This window comes from Peromyscus maniculatus, chromosome 21 (assembly GCF_049852395.1).
Source record: "Peromyscus maniculatus bairdii isolate BWxNUB_F1_BW_parent chromosome 21, HU_Pman_BW_mat_3.1, whole genome shotgun sequence".
Taxonomy (NCBI): domain Eukaryota; kingdom Metazoa; phylum Chordata; class Mammalia; order Rodentia; family Cricetidae; genus Peromyscus; species Peromyscus maniculatus.
The window spans coordinates 66899809-66915479 of NC_134872.1; the positions used below are offsets into that span (position 1 = coordinate 66899809).

Consider the following 15671-nt stretch of genomic DNA (forward strand, 5'->3'; position numbering starts at 1 on the left):
AAACAAAACAAACCAAAAAAACAACTAATCAGGACAATTGACTCCTTGTCAGCTAGACACACCAACACAGTGCTATTAAACAACAATCTTTCCTTTCTTGTTTATTCCTAAGATCACATATTAACATTAATATCTCAATTGAAAACACATTCCAAATCTGAAAATTCCTGTTGACTTTAAAAATCAAATACTTTAAAAGTTCAAATATTCTTTAAAATATTCAGTCTCCTTTAAATTTCAAAACCCTTCTAAAACATCCAAAATGTCTTCAATGTAATGTTCCAGATTACAAAATGTCTCTAATGTTAATGTCTCTTAACTGTTGGTACGCATGGCAAAAAAAAAAAAAGAAAGAAAGAAAGAAAGGAAGGAAGGAAGGAAGGAAGGAAGGAAGGAAGGAAGGAAGGAAGGAAGGAAGGAAGAAAGAAAGAAAGAAAGGAAGAAAGGAAGAAAGGAAGAAAGAAAGAAAATTCCTTTCTTGCTCCAAGGGGGGGGGGAATCACATTGTCACAATCTAATCAAAGGTAAACCAAATTTAAACAGGGTAAATCTTCAGTCCTTGATGCCTGGTACTCACAACACTCTGGGCTTCAAAGGGGCTTGGCAGCTCCATTTCTCTGGCTATGCCCTCTGAAGCTCACACAGCTTGTCTCATAGGCTCAGGGTGGCTCCATTCCACAGCTGTTGCTGTCCTTGGTGGCCATTCTATAGTACCGGCATCTTTAAAATGCTGGAATTTTTGCTTCAATTAGAATGCATACTTACTAATGAATCTCCAGGACTCATTTCAGGAACTCTGCCCTTGCCCCATAGTACCAAGCTTCAACTTTTCTCTATGACCCCCTCAATCCTCGGCCCTCTACTGAAACTGAGGCTGCACCTTCCCCAATGGCCTCTCCTGTTTCCTCATAGTACCAAGCCTTAGCTGCTCCCCATTACCCTTTTATGCTTTCAAAACCAGTATCATTCTGCAGACCGTTACACATTACCAAATCCAGCTGCCAGAACAAGGTAAAGCTTTGGCCACCTCTAGACCACAACTTCTGAGTGATGAATCTCAGGAAACTTTGCAGAAGACCTCACTTGAATTATTCTTGTCTCCTCTAAATCATAGTTGATATAGTTGATTCATCAGCCCCAGTTGGTCAATATCAATTATCCCAGCAAAACAAACTTTTTACTTTATGGATCTGGCCCTCTTGTTAATCACAGCTGATTCTTTAACCCCTACTGATCAGCACCACAGATTCTTAATTCATAATACCACATACATGGCCCTGATAAAGTCTTTACTTCTCCCTGGTAACTCACAAGTCAGTTCTCCATCATCTGGACAGCTCTTTGCCTTATCTTCTAAGTTCATACAGCAGCTCATTAGCCTTTGAACATTCAGTGGATTTTATAGCCTGAAGTTGCAAAGTCCTTCCACAATCATCCAAGCATGGTCTGGTCTGTCACAGAAGTATCTCATGAACTTGGTCCCAACTTCCATTTTAGTTAGGATGCTACTGATGTGGTAAAACTCCAACCAAAACCAACCAGCTTCCATTTCCATATCACAGTCCATCGCTGGAGGAAGTCAGGGCAGGAATTCAAGGCAGGAACTGAAGCAGAAGCCATGGAACAATGCTGCTTACTGGTTTGCTCCTCAGGGCTTGCTCAGCTTGCTTTCTTACACCACCAGGACCACCGGCCCAGGAGCAGCACCACCCACTGTGAATGGGGGCCCTCCGACATCAGTCATTAATCAAGAAAATGCCCATCATGTTTGCCTACAAATCAATATTATGGAGGCAATTTCTTAATTGAGTTTCCCTGTTCTCAAGTGTCAAGTTGACAAAAAAAAAAAAAACCTAGGACAATGCTATTTCTTGCAATAAATATAATAACACTATTAAAATTCTGTCATTACTCCCTAAGAAAGGATTATACTTGTTGACTGAATTTTATTAAATAAAATATTCATTAACACTAATACTAATTGTCATTTGTTGTGAGAATAATTTTGCAAAACAGTTCCCTCCCATGGTTCTTGTGGGAGGAAGGTTCACAACAAAATACAAATAAAGACATTTTCAAAATATATAACACAGATATCCATGCATTCGTTGCTATCACAATGTGGTCATCAATCTACACTCCCTGTTTGAGCTTTACTCTTGAGATCTATTTTTAAAATGTTGTATAGACATGTAACATGTTGAAAGAAAAAAGTTTCACATCTGAAATTTGTATGACTGGATATTTTTAATTGGTTCACTACCCGAAAACTTGAGCTAAAGTATAGTTTAATACTACCCTGTGCCATTCAAACTGCATGTAGATACATCAATTGATTTGGAAATATTGTGTGGTATAAGCAAATTTATTTGAAGAAAGAGCCATTTGGTTAAAATTCTCATCTTGCTTAATTGTTTGATAAAATATTTGAGTAAAAGGAATGCAGCTGTTAGGAAAGGTGAAGGAGAGCTGTCAGTAGGGCTACAAGGAAAAGTAGTTAGCACTAAACATACTTTTCTAGGGGTTATAAATTCTTTAAAGAAGTCTAAATTAGTTCATACTTAATAATTAGGATGTACAAGACAGGTGAGCCGGCTAGGATGGTCACATCTCTAGGGAATTACTGACCAAAAAGATGAGGTAGTCAAGAACTGAAAACTCCTTCATCAGTACTGGAGTCTAGCAATAATGGCCTCAAGGTTTGATGTCAGTGAGAGATAGCCTGTTTTTTAATGAGTTTGTACCTAAGATGACAATAAGATGCAGTATTTTAACCAGTGGAGATCTTGGTTAACCCTTGAAGGTTATGTAAATACAGGGAAAAGGTCCCTCTGGATGGCATCCACTACAAAATAACGCCAATGAAACTGACATCAACCTGAAGATATAAACATACAGACAGGGATAGCATCTTACTCCTTTTTAATGTGCTGTCTCAGTCTCTGTGAGTTCATGTGTATGTCAATCATGCAGAGGCCCTTGCTTTCTTGGAGTCTTCTATCCCCTCTGGCTCTTACACTCTTTCTGCCTCCTCTTTCACAGGGTTTCCTGAGCCCCAAGGGGAGGTATTTGATGGAGACATCCCTTTTAAGACTGTGTTCCATAGCTGAGGAGCCCCCAACTGGATCAGGCCCTCTGGATAAGTGAGACAGTTGATTAGCTTGAACTGTTTGGGAGGCACCCAGGCAGTGGCACCCGGACCTATCCTTAGTGCATGAGCTGGCTGTTTGGAGCCTGGGGCCTATGCTGGGACACTTTGCTCAGCTTGGGTGAAGGGAGGAGGGGACTGGACCTGCCTCCACTGAATCTACCAGGCATGCTGAATCCCCAGGGGAGTCCTTGCCCTGGAAGAAATGGGAATGGGAGGTGGGTTGGGGGGAGAGCGGGGGGGGGGGGGTGAGGGGGAGGAGAGAGGACAGGGGAATCCTGGCTGATATGTAAAATTAAATTAAATTATAAAGAAAAAAAACACTGAGTGTTCCAAGGTCTCACTCTCTGCATAGTGTCTGGCTGTGGGTCTCTGCATTTGTTCCTATCTGCTATAGAAGGAAGCTTCTCTGGTAATGGCTCGACAAGGCTCTCATCTATATGTATAGAAGAATGTCATTAGGAGTCTTTATATTGCTACATTTTTTTTTAGAACAGTAGTTTTACTCCAGGTGCCTGGTCTATCTAGTTTCAGGTTCTTGGTCATCTATGCATTATCAGGTATAGGTTTAATCTTGTAGAGTGAGCCTTAAGTCTTTGTAAAACTATATCAAATTTCTACAATGCAATGGCAAGTCAAAATAAATAAACTCCTAACAGTTATATTCATGATAGTTTAATGAAAAATATTGACAGTCACTTTAATTGAAGGAGTACTTTAAAATTTAAGCTGTGTTGAAAAAGAGAGAAACATGAAGCAAGGGTAAGGTACAGAGTAGGCTGGATTGTGCTAGAAAGACTGGGGAAGTTCTGTGAAAAGTGAATAGCAGAGAACTTAGGAAGGAAAAAAAGAAACAGGCAAAGCAGAGACATGAACTCCAACAGAGGGAAGAAATTATGTAAATACTTTCTGGTGGAAAGAACATCATCTGCCCTCACTGCTATATTAAGGATTGATTGAGACCACAAACACAACCAACAAGACATCTCAGTGCCTTGGAAAAGACAATTTATATATATATATGAAACAGTAGTAGGAGCAAAACTGTAACTGATTGAATATCCCTCGAACATCTCTTACTCTCTCATCAATAGCTAGGAAAAAAATTAGAATTTAGAAAAAGTCTTTTTTCCTACCTCTTTTTTTGGCTATTTAGTCATATTGTCAACAAGTCTCTTTTTAAAATTTTTGGAAAAATATTATCTATGTTATATGTATGGATGTTTCTGCCTGCATGAATGTTTGTACACCACATGAGTGCAGTGCCCATGAAGGCCAGAAGAGAGCAAAAGATCTACTGTAGTAACCCAGGGTGATGAGCCATTGTGTATTTACTGGAAATCTAACCAAGACACCCCGGAAAAAGCATCCACTGTTCCTAACCTTTGACCAATCTCTCTATGCCCCAAACAAGCCCCTTAGAGTCCAAATCTAGGAGACTTTCTGCATAAAACACTAGCAAATTAGGTTCCTACTTAGGCATATGATGTTGATGGCATTTGTGCCATATTTAAGACTTTCTGAAAATAATACAATTGCTAAGAAGTTATTTTTATAAGTGAGTAGAATGATTTAAGGTAAACATGTAAACAATGTTTTATTTTTTTAATTTTTTTACTAGATAAAATTTTATATTTTATTAGACCATACTTTCTACTGCTAAATTCACATTGTTGCCTGCACAACATTAGGAAAAGCAGAGCGAACTTAAGGAAGCCACTTGTAGTGATGAGGTCAATTCGGTATCAGGATAGACATTCTTCTTAAATGAAATGGAGCAGAGATCGCAGTCCTGTGGGTACATTACAATTCATGCTCACACACAGTTTGTCTTTCATTTCAACAAATTTTGAAAGGGATCACATAGAGAACTGTTGGTTTTCACAAGGGCTATTCTCTTCGGGGACGTTCAAGGAGAAAAACAGAATGTCTTGCTATCTATGTATCTGTTTAAAGTTTCTGAAGTTTAGATTTTTCTAGCACATTTAGTGTCTGTTCTATACAAAAGTCGACTTTTTTTTTTTTCGAGGCAGGGTTTCTCTATGTCATTTTGGTGCCTGTCCTGGATCTCACTCTGTAGACCAGGCTGGCCTTGAACTCACAGAAATCCGCCTAGCTCTGTCTCCCGAGTGCTGGGCTTAAAGGTGTGTGCCACCACCGCCCAGCAAAAGTCAACTTTTTTATACAACATTTTGTTTTCTGAAGAACCTCGATGGTCTTTTTCTAGTTGATTTACTTCCCCTTTCCACAGCCTACCACTCCCTATACCCAACAATAGTTCCTCAAGGGCTTATCAACAACTGTAAAGATATCTACATCTGTTTCAGGCAAGTACTATTACCTAATCACCCATCAACTCAAAGGGTCTGTCCACACATTCTCACTGGCCACTTGACAGATGAGTGTGTTAAGGAACAGCTGGTTTAAGATCAGCTAGACCAAAGCTGGAAGTGCCTAGTAGTGAGGTGGCAGGAATCCTAGTTAGTTCTACTAAATCTAAATATATATCAGATAAAAACACTAAAATCATATTTAAATGAAATTTAATTTTAAAAAGTTCTGAACCTAAAAACTATTGAGTCTTACGAATGGACTGATATTTTCTCTGCTGTTGATCTCTAATTTCTAGGAGACAATGTCACATATACGTGAATATGTGTGTATCAAGGTTGATAATTTTTTGTTTATTGTAGTTGGCCTACTTCCTTCAGCTGTTTGACTGAAAATAGATTCTAAAGTTTATTACAATGCAAAACTAGCACTTCTGTTAATAACATAATAGGAGACAAAGGAGGTTCTAGAAAGTATTGATGTTTCACAAAACAAAGAAATGTATTAATAAATTATAGAAAAAAATAAAGAGAACAAATGATTTCATCAGAATTCATATTTAACTTGTAAAAGATTTCTCAGAGAACTCTGTCCAGCATCATTTGTGTTCTTTGCCGATTTCTCACAGTCTCTACATTACTTATTTGTCCTCTGCTATTGGTGGCCTCCAAGTTTATTGTGGGAAATGCTCATCATGTATTACCAGCTGTAGTTTTGAGAATACCTTTAAGTGGTACATATATTTCAGTTTTCTAGAATGCATAAAAGTTTTCACATTTCCTGATAGTAATATTCAATAAGTTACAGGTCTCATGTCATTAGTCTTGATGCCAAAAACCTATATAATAATGAGAATTTTCACTTTTTGGATTTTATGCTTGAAAGACCCCCGCTCCATTATGAGGACATGGACATGGGCTTTTGGGCCAATGAAATGCCCCCCCCCAATAACTTAGCCTAAGAAACGCCATTCTGAAGGAATCAGAAAAACAGGAGTTCACAGCCGTAGCCAGCCACCCGGCCTTGACAGAGATAACTATGGCCAGCCATCCAGCCTTGAGAGAGATAACTGTGGTCGGCGGCCTTGGGAGAAAAACAGTTGAGTCGAATCAGGATATTTTATGGCTGGCCCCCTGGCCTTGAGGAATAAGCAGCTGGCCTGGGCAAGGCCAAATCAGCCACACACATACGACCCCAAGTTCACCCTGGCCTTCTTTGAAACAACCAATAGGGACCCTGTAACTATGCTTCTTGCTTCTGTAACCGTGCCTCTGCCCCTGGGATCCCATAAAAAGTCCCCCTTGCCCTAGGAAAGTGCGCAAGTCCTCCAAGAGACTTCGCCCCAGGTACCTGGTCTAAATAAACCCTCTTGCTTTTGCATCTGATCTGTGGTTTCGGTGTGTTCCTTGGGTTTGGGGTCTCTCCTGGAGGAAGATCTCAGCTGGGGGTCTTTCATTTGGTGGCCCGTACGGGGATTGAGACCCCTCCCTGGGACCACCGACCCACCATCAGGAGGTAAGCCGGCCGGCCTTGGTTTATGTCATCCCTGTCCTGTCTGAGTGTTGTCTGTTTGTCTGAATGTTGAATGTTGTTTGTTTGTCTGCGCGCCTGTGTCTGATAATCTGTCTGTGTCAGTGGATCTGAAAGGGGGGGCCGACGGGCCCGGACTTCGCCATTGCGAACCTGGAAGACGTTCCACGGTTCTTCTGAAGACCCCTCTGGGGCACGGTTTTTCTGAAGACCCCTCTGGGGCACGGTCTGAAGTCCCCTCTGGGGCACGGTTTTTTGGGGCCACTCACGTATCCGAGGGATACGTTGTGTTGGTTGGAGAAGAGGGGGCTGGACCCTCGCAGTCTCCTTCTGAGGTTTTGCTTTCGGTTTGGAACCGAAGCCGCGCAGCGCGTGTTAGTCTTATTTGTATTGGTCTGTCGTTCCTTGTTTTCTGTTTAACTGTTCTCCTCCTAGAAACAGTCATAGGAAGCCGGATCGGCGGATCTCTCCCGCTCCCTGTTCCTCCCGACCCCTCCACCAGCGTGTCGTTTCCTCTCCCCGCGTTCTGCCGCTTTGGCGGTGGCGGAGGAGGCGGGCGCCGGTGCGCCCCGTGCCTCCTCCCGTCCGCGCGGCCGCGGCGCGGTCGCGGGGGTCCGGGGCGGCGCTGGGGGGGGCTCCCCTCGCTCCCCGCTCTCCCCGGCCGTCCGCGTCTCCCGCGCGAGCGGAGGAGTCCGCCCCGCCGGGCCGCGGTTTTCCGCGCGGCGCCTCACCTCGGCCTGCGCCTAGCAGCCGACTTAGAACTGGTGCGGACCAGGGGAATCCGATCACGAAGGCCTGCGGCGGCGCAGGCGGGCACGGGATGTGGCGGGGGCACGCAGGCGGGGCCGGGGATGGGGTCGGCGGGGGACCGCCCCCTGGCCGGCGACCCGCGCCGAGCGCACTTCCGCCGCGGAGCGCAGGGCCGGCGACCAGCCGCCGAGCGCGCTTCCGCCGCAGCGGTGTGCCGCGACCGGCTCCGGCCCGATGTGGGGAAGGTGACTCGGGGGCGGCGTCACCCGTGGACGCTGAGTCACCCCGCCCCGAGTGTTACAGCCCCCCCGACAGCGCCGCAGCTTCTACAGCGGGAGCGGGAGGATGAGGTGCCGGTCGCCTACGAGGAAGGCGGGACAAACCAGCCAAAGACAGCGAGCCTTCCTGGAGGCTCGGAAGCAGGTTCCAGGAGACAATAAAAGACCCACCCAATTGCCTAATGCAGCCTTTCCCCTCACCCGCCCGAACTGGGACTCCGCGACCCCGAAGGCAGGGAGCACCTACGTCTCTATCGCCAGTTGCTCTTAGCGGGTCTCCGAGGGGCTCTAGACCCCCTACCAATTCGGCTCAGGTTACCAGGAAGAGACGCCGGCAGCGCGTTTTTAAAAAGACTTAGAGAGACACGGAGGGAGAGGGAAAACAAACAAACAAACAAACAAAAAAAAAAAGTCCTGGCCACTATAATGTCTCAGGGACAGGTCAGAGAGGGAGTTAGGACGTTAGGACGGGAGATCAAAAAAGGACACTGCTTGACAAAGACCAGTGTGCTTACTGTAAACAGAGAGGACATTGGGCTCGTGACTGATCAAAGAAGCCTCAAGGGTCTCGGAGACCTAAGCCAAGGGTCCTCAATCTGGAGGATTGGGGAGGTCACGGCCAGGAGACCCCCCCCCAGCCTAGGATAACTCTCAAGATTGGGGGACAGCCAGTGACCTTCCTAGTGGACACCGGGGCTCAACATTCAGTCCTGACCCATACCGGAGGCTCTCTCAGTGACCGCACAGCTTTGGTCCAGGGGGCCACAGGTAGCAGGAGGTATCAAAGGACCACCGAAAAAAAGGTTCAGCTGGCATCTGGACAGGACCCAAAGGGACCCCCCTACAAGTCCTAGCCCTTTAAACTGTTCATGGATGAGAACTCAGGCTTTACAAAAAAAATGCTGGTACAGAGACTGGGGCCATAGAAGCCCGATAGCTACAGGATGGCCCCCCTGTCTGCGCGTGGTAGCCGCCATTGCTGTTTTGCTCAAGGATGCAGCGAAACTGACTTTAAGACAACCACTAACTGTGTTATCCTCCCATGCGGTGAAAGCTCTGGTCCAGCAGCCCCCAGATCAAATGGTGTTCAGACCAGTTGTCTCCCTCAACCCCGCAACCCTGCTGCCTGGTTCACGGATGGGAGCAGCTTCCTCCAAGAAGGAGAACGGAGGGCTGGAGCAGCCGTCACCACCGAATCGGAGATAGTTTGGACCTCACCACTGCCACCTGGAACATCGGCCCAAAAGGCAGAGCTGATCGCGCTGACCCAGGCCCTCCGGATGGCAGAAGCCCGGAGGACCAGGAACTAACAAAGAAAATGGGGGTGGAATGGAGCCCCGAGCGACAAGCTTACATCATAGATGGACAGAGGCCTTGCCTACCAAAAAAAAGACCGCTAACGTGGTAACCAAGAAACTCCTAGATGACATCTTTCCCAGGTATGGAATACCCCAGATATTGGGGTCAGACAATGGGCCCGCCTTCGTCTCCCAGGTAAGTCAGAAGGTGGCCAGGCTACTGGGGATCGATTAAAAACTTCATTGTGCATACCGCCCCCAGAGCTCAGGACAGGTAGAACGTACAAATAAAACCATTAAGGAGACTTTAACCAAATTAACGCTTGCAACTGGCACTAGAGATTGGGTGCTCCTACTCCCCCTAGCCCTTTACCGAGCCCGGAATACTCCTGGGCCTCATGGCCTAACCCCGTTTGAGATCATGTATGGGGCTCCCCCACCAATTGTAAATTTCCTTCACCCTGATATCTCCTCTTTTGCCACTAGCCCTACCCTAGAGGCGCACCTCCAAGCCCTCCAATTGATGCAAAAGACGGTGTGAAAACCCCTGCCTGCCGGGAGCAACTGAACCGCCCGGTGGTGCCTCACCCATTCAAGATTGGGGACTCTGTCTGGGTCCGACGCCATCAATCTAGGAACCTAAAGCCGAGGTAAAAAAAAAAAAAGACCATACACCATCCTGTTAACTACTCCCACCGCACTCAAGGTTGACGGGATAGCGGCTTGGGTCCACGCGTCACATGTAAAGGCTGCCAAGGAACCCGACGAAGCTGAGGGCACCGAGACATCTAGTTCAACGCTCTCCAAACCCACTAAAGATAAGACTCACCCAGGGGTCCCCTTGATCCCCCTAATAGTCCTCCTGACATTAGGAGGGGCATCACCAGAGAGCCTGTTTCCCTGACGCTGGCCCTGTTACTGGGAGAAATTACCATGGGTGGAATAGCTGCCGGGATAGATAGAGGGACCGCAGCCCTTATGGAGACCGGCCAATTCAGACAGCTCCAAGTAGCCATGCTCAACAGGGATAGTTTAAAAAAATGGTTCCAAAGGTCACCATGGTTTACGACCCTTGTCTCCACCATTATGGGCCCCCTAATCATCCTCCTGCTCATTTTATTGTTTGAGTCATACATCCTCAACAGATTGGTGCAATTCATCAAGAATAGGGTTTCTGTTGCCCAGGCTTTGATCCTAACCAAACAATATCAGAGGCTCAGACAGTCAGAGATAGAGCTAACCCCTTATTCTCCATCCTAAAATGAAAGATTCCATTTGGTACAAAAGAAAATGGGGGAATGAAAGACCCCCGCTCCATTATGAGGACATGGACATGGGCTTTTGGGCCAATGAAATGCCCCCCCCCCAATAACTTAGCCTAAGAAACGCCATTCTGAAGGAATCAGAAAAACAGGAGTTCACAGCCGTAGCCAGCCACCCGGCCTTGACAGAGATAACTATGGCCAGCCATCCAGCCTTGAGAGAGATAACTGTGGTCGGCGGCCTTGGGAGAAAAACAGTTGAGTCGAATCAGGATATTTTATGGCTGGCCCCCTGGCCTTGAGGAATAAGCAGCTGGCCTGGGCAAGGCCAAATCAGCCACACACATACGACCCCAAGTTCACCCTGGCCTTCTTTGAAACAACCAATAGGGACCCTGTAACTATGCTTCTTGCTTCTGTAACCGTGCCTCTGCCCCTGGGATCCCATAAAAAGTCCCCCTTGCCCTAGGAAAGTGCGCAAGTCCTCCAAGAGACTTCGCCCCAGGTACCTGGTCTAAATAAACCCTCTTGCTTTTGCATCTGATCTGTGGTTTCGGTGTGTTCCTTGGGTTTGGGGTCTCTCCCGGAGGAAGATCTCAGCTGGGGGTCTTTCATGCTTTTTAGTTGAATTCTTTCTTTCTTTATTTGTTTGTTTATTTGTTTCTTTCTTTCTTTTGGTTTTTCGAGAAAGGGTTTCTCTGTGTAGTAGTGGTGCCTGTCCTGGATCTCGCTCTGTAGACCAGGCTGGCCTCGAACTCACAAAGATCTGCCTGGTTCTGCCTCCCGAGTGCTGGGATTAGAGGCATGCATCACCAGCGACCAGTTGAATTCTTTTTCATACAGCATAATTTGATCTTGTTTCTCTTCCTCCAATTTTTCCCAGATCTTCCTGCCTCTCTACCCACACACTTTATGTTCTTTATCTCCCTCTCTTTAAAAACAAAACCAACCAAACAAAACAATTAAAAAAAAAAAAAAAAACAGGAAACATACACAAAGCCAGAAACCAAAACATATAAGCAGAAGACTAATAGGACAAAAAATAATTCCCAAACATACAAAATGAGATAAGAACTCTAAAAAATACCATTGAGCTCTTGTTGTGTTGACCATGGACATGTTGCCTGTCCTTAAGTAAGTTTCTCCTGTGACAGCATGCAGAGTACCATACTTAAGTTATTATACCTTGCAAGACTCCACTGGAGAAAACTATCTTCTCCTTTGCCAAAGGGTATCAATTACAGATACCCTCTTGGTAGGGTTGTGAGCTCTTTTCTTCCTGTCAGGGCTAGGATACCATCTGGCTTGAATCTCTGAAGGCCATGTGTGTGCTTCCCTAGCATTGTAGTGAGTCCATATGTGCACCAGTCCTACTCTGTCTAGAAGACACTGTTTCTTTGCAATTATCCATCATCTCTGGTTCATAAAAAAATCTTTCAGCCTTCCCTTCTGAGTACCACCAAGCTTTGAGGGAAGAGGTTTGATGAAGACATCCCATTTAGGGCAGAGTGCTCCAAAGTCTTTTGTTCTTTGCACATTATTCAGTGTGTTAGTTCCCATCTCCTGCAAGAAGAAGCTTTGTCGATGACAGAGCAAGGCACTGATCTATGGGTATGATAGTATGTCATTTGGAGTCATTGAAATTTCCATGTCCCTTTAGCAGAATAATAATATTTGGTTCTCCCCTAGGAGAGACTTTAGAAGTGCCAGGTATGAGTTCCATCTCATGGGGTAGGTCTTAAATCAAATCAGAAAATGGTGTGTTACTCCCATATCCTTTGAGTCACTATTACACCAGTATATCTTGCAGACAGATCCTGGCCGTAGTTTGCATGGTTTGTAGTGGAATTTATGATTGCCTTTCTCCTGTGACAGCATGCAGAGTCCCTTCCAGGACCATGAAAGGTAGTAGTGAAGCTTATAGTTATGCACCAGCTTGACTTCTTCGTGTTTGATGAGATATGCAAATGTCATCTTCAGCAGCAAGGCCTTACCACCAGGTGGTAGAGTAACTGATAGCCTTGGTGGTGTTTTGTTTTGGGGATTTCATGGGACCCCTTTGGCCAATTGCTCAACTCTATGTAACTCCTTCCTGGCACTGGAAGTTTTAATTGATGATATAAGATGTTTAGTTGGGGCATTGTCTCTTTTATTATTTGTTCACTGGATTTAGATTCCTTTCATATATGCATATATTTTAGGAATCTCTACAGTAATAAGTTTCCATGTGTTTTTTAAATGGCCTTCATATAGTCCCTCCACATTGTCACTCCTTTACCCATCTTTTTCACTCCCTTCCTATTTAACCCTCTTATTCTAGTTTCCTCATGGTCTCTCCAAAACAATATATTCTATTTTCCTCCTCGACCTTTCTTCCCTACTAGTCCCTAACTAGGCACCTTTGTGCTGATTTGGACTGTAGCACCCAAATCAAAGGCAAAAGGCTAATATCCACATAGAAGAGAAAAAATACAATATTTGTCTTTGAGGTTTGAGTTACTTCACTCAAGATGAGGTCTTCTAGCTCCATCCATTTACTAGTGAATTTATTTTTTTAACAGCTGAATAATATCCCTTTCTGTAAATGCACTAAATTTTCATTATCTATTCATCAGTTGATGAGCAGCTAGACTGTTTCCCAGTTCTAGCTATTAGGACTACAGGATGAATGAACATGGATAAAAAAGTATTTCTGTAGTAGAATGTATGGTTCTTTGGGTATATGCCCAAAAGTGGTGTGACAGGATCTAGGGTGGATGATTTCCAACTTCCTGGGGAACTGCCAGACTGAGTACAAGTGTGTGCTGCCAGTGGCAGTGAAAAGGTGTTCTCTTGCTGCATCCTGGCCAGTATATGTCATCATTTGTTTGATTGATCTTGGCCATTCTAACTGGTTTAAGATGAAATCTCCAAGTTGTTATGGCTTTCATTACCTCAATGGCTGAAGATGTTGAACACTTTTTAGATGTTTCTCTGCCATTTGTTGTTCATATTTTGAGAAATCATTATGTAGTTTATACAGCATTTTTAATTTTTTTGTTTTCCTTATTTCAGGCTTGTTTATTAAATTTCTTTGTATATTTTAGATAATTACCTTTTATCAAAGTGTAATTGATAAATATATGTTCCTATTCTGTTATCTGCCATTTGCCTTTGCTCAAATGACAGTGTCTATATAGAAGCTTTTTAGCATCATTAGGTGTCACATTCAGAAAATCCTTTCCTGTGTCAATAAGTCATTCCTCACTTTCTCAATTATCAGATCCATGGTGTATCTAGGTTTATGTTGAGATCCTTGATCCATTTGGAATTGAGTTTGGTGCATACTGATAAAGATTAATCCAGTTTGACCAGCATCATTTGTTGAAGATGCCTTCTTTTTTGTCCAGTGTGAGTTTATAGCTTTAATGTCAGAAATCAGTGTCCACGGGTGTGTGGATTCATTTTTGTGTCTTTAGTTAAATTCCATTGATAGATGTGTCTGTTTTTATGCCAATACCATATTGTTTTTGTGGGGCATTTTGTTTGTTTGTTTGTTTTTTGTTTGTTGTGCTGTAGTTCTGTAGTAAAACATGAAATCAGTCATGGAGATATTTCCAGCAGTTCTTTTATTATTCAAGATTGTTTTAGCTAACCTGGGTTTTTTTATGTTTCCATGTGAAGCTGAAATTTGTGCTTTCAAGATATGTGAAGGCTTGCATCAGAATTTGATAGGGATTGTATTGAATTTGTAGATTGCTTTTGGTAGGATGCCCATTTTTAATATGTTAATGCTATTGATCCATGAGCTTGTGGGGGGGGGACTTTCCATCTTCACATATCTTCAGTTTCTTTCTTCAGTATCTTAAAGGTTTTGTCATACAAGTCTTACATTTGCTTGGTTAGAGTTACCACAAAATATTTTAGATTCTTTGAGGCTATTGCAAAATATGTAGTTTTCCCGATTTTTTTCTCAGACCACTTGTCATTTGGATATTGGAGGGCTACTGAATTTTGTGAGTTAATTTTTTATGCAGCTACATTGCTGAACGTGTTCATATATGAAGGAGTTTCCCAGTGAAATTTCTAGTGTGCTTATGTATACTATTATATGATCTACAAATAAAGACACTTTGACTCCTTCCTTTCCAGTTTGTATCCTTGATCTCCTTCAGTTGTCTTTAATTGCTCTAGCTAAGACTTGAAGTACTATATTGAATAGGTATGAGGATAGAGAAAGTGAACAACTTTGTTTTGTTCCTGATTTTAGTGTAATTTAATTGCGTTTCTCTAAATTTAATTTGATGTTGGCTATAGGCTTGCTGTAAACTGCCTTTATTGTGTTTAGGTATGTCTCTTGTATTCCTAATCTTTCCAGGACTTTTGTCATGAAGGGGTGTTAAATTTTGTCAAAGGCTTTTTTCATCTAATGATATAATCGTTTTATTTTTCTTTCAGTTTGTTTATATAGTTGATTACATTTACTGATTTATATATTTTTGAGCCATCCCTACATCTCTTGGATGAAGCCTATGCGATTACAGTGTTACATGTGTTCTTGTATTTGGTTTTCAGTATTTTATTGAGAATTTTTTCATCTATGTACATAAGGGAAATTGGTCTGTAATTCCCTTTCTTTGTTGGGTCTTTGTGTGGTTTTGTTACCAGTATAATAGTGACCACATAAAAGTGTTGGGCAATGTTTCTTCACTTTTGGTTTTGTAGAATAATTTGAGGAGTGTTAGTACTAATTCTTCTTTGAAGATCTGATAGAACTTGTGCTGAATTTGTACATCCCTGGGCTTTTGTTTTTAAAAGACTTAATGATTACTTCTATTTCACTAGGGGTTATGGGTCTATTTAAATTGCTTATTTGATCTTGATTTAACTTTAGTAGGTCATATAAACCAAGAAGCTCATTCATTTCTTTTAAGTATTCCAATTTGGCAGAATACATGAACTTTCACTTTTTGTAGCAAGCTGTGACTTTTGAACTATTCTAAACCTAAACGATATTGAATTTATTACTAGAGCATTGTTGTCATACCAATATAGTAAGCTTGGCAAGATTTTCACTTTTAAAAAGTTCAGTCTT

General features: G+C 43.2%; 1 protein-coding gene across 1 annotated transcript; it reads left to right on the plus strand.

Annotated features, from left to right (window-relative positions):
• The first annotated feature begins 8108 nt into the window (after nt 1-8108).
• LOC143269980 (uncharacterized) lies at nt 8109-11141 on the plus strand. Its single transcript, XM_076557966.1, has 3 exons — nt 8109-9531; nt 9822-9985; nt 10042-11141. Exons 1-3 carry the CDS (start codon nt 9367-9369, stop codon nt 10052-10054), a joined length of 342 nt encoding a protein of 113 aa, XP_076414081.1. The 5' UTR covers nt 8109-9366; the 3' UTR covers nt 10055-11141.
• Nucleotides 11142-15671: the final 4530 nt, after the last annotated feature.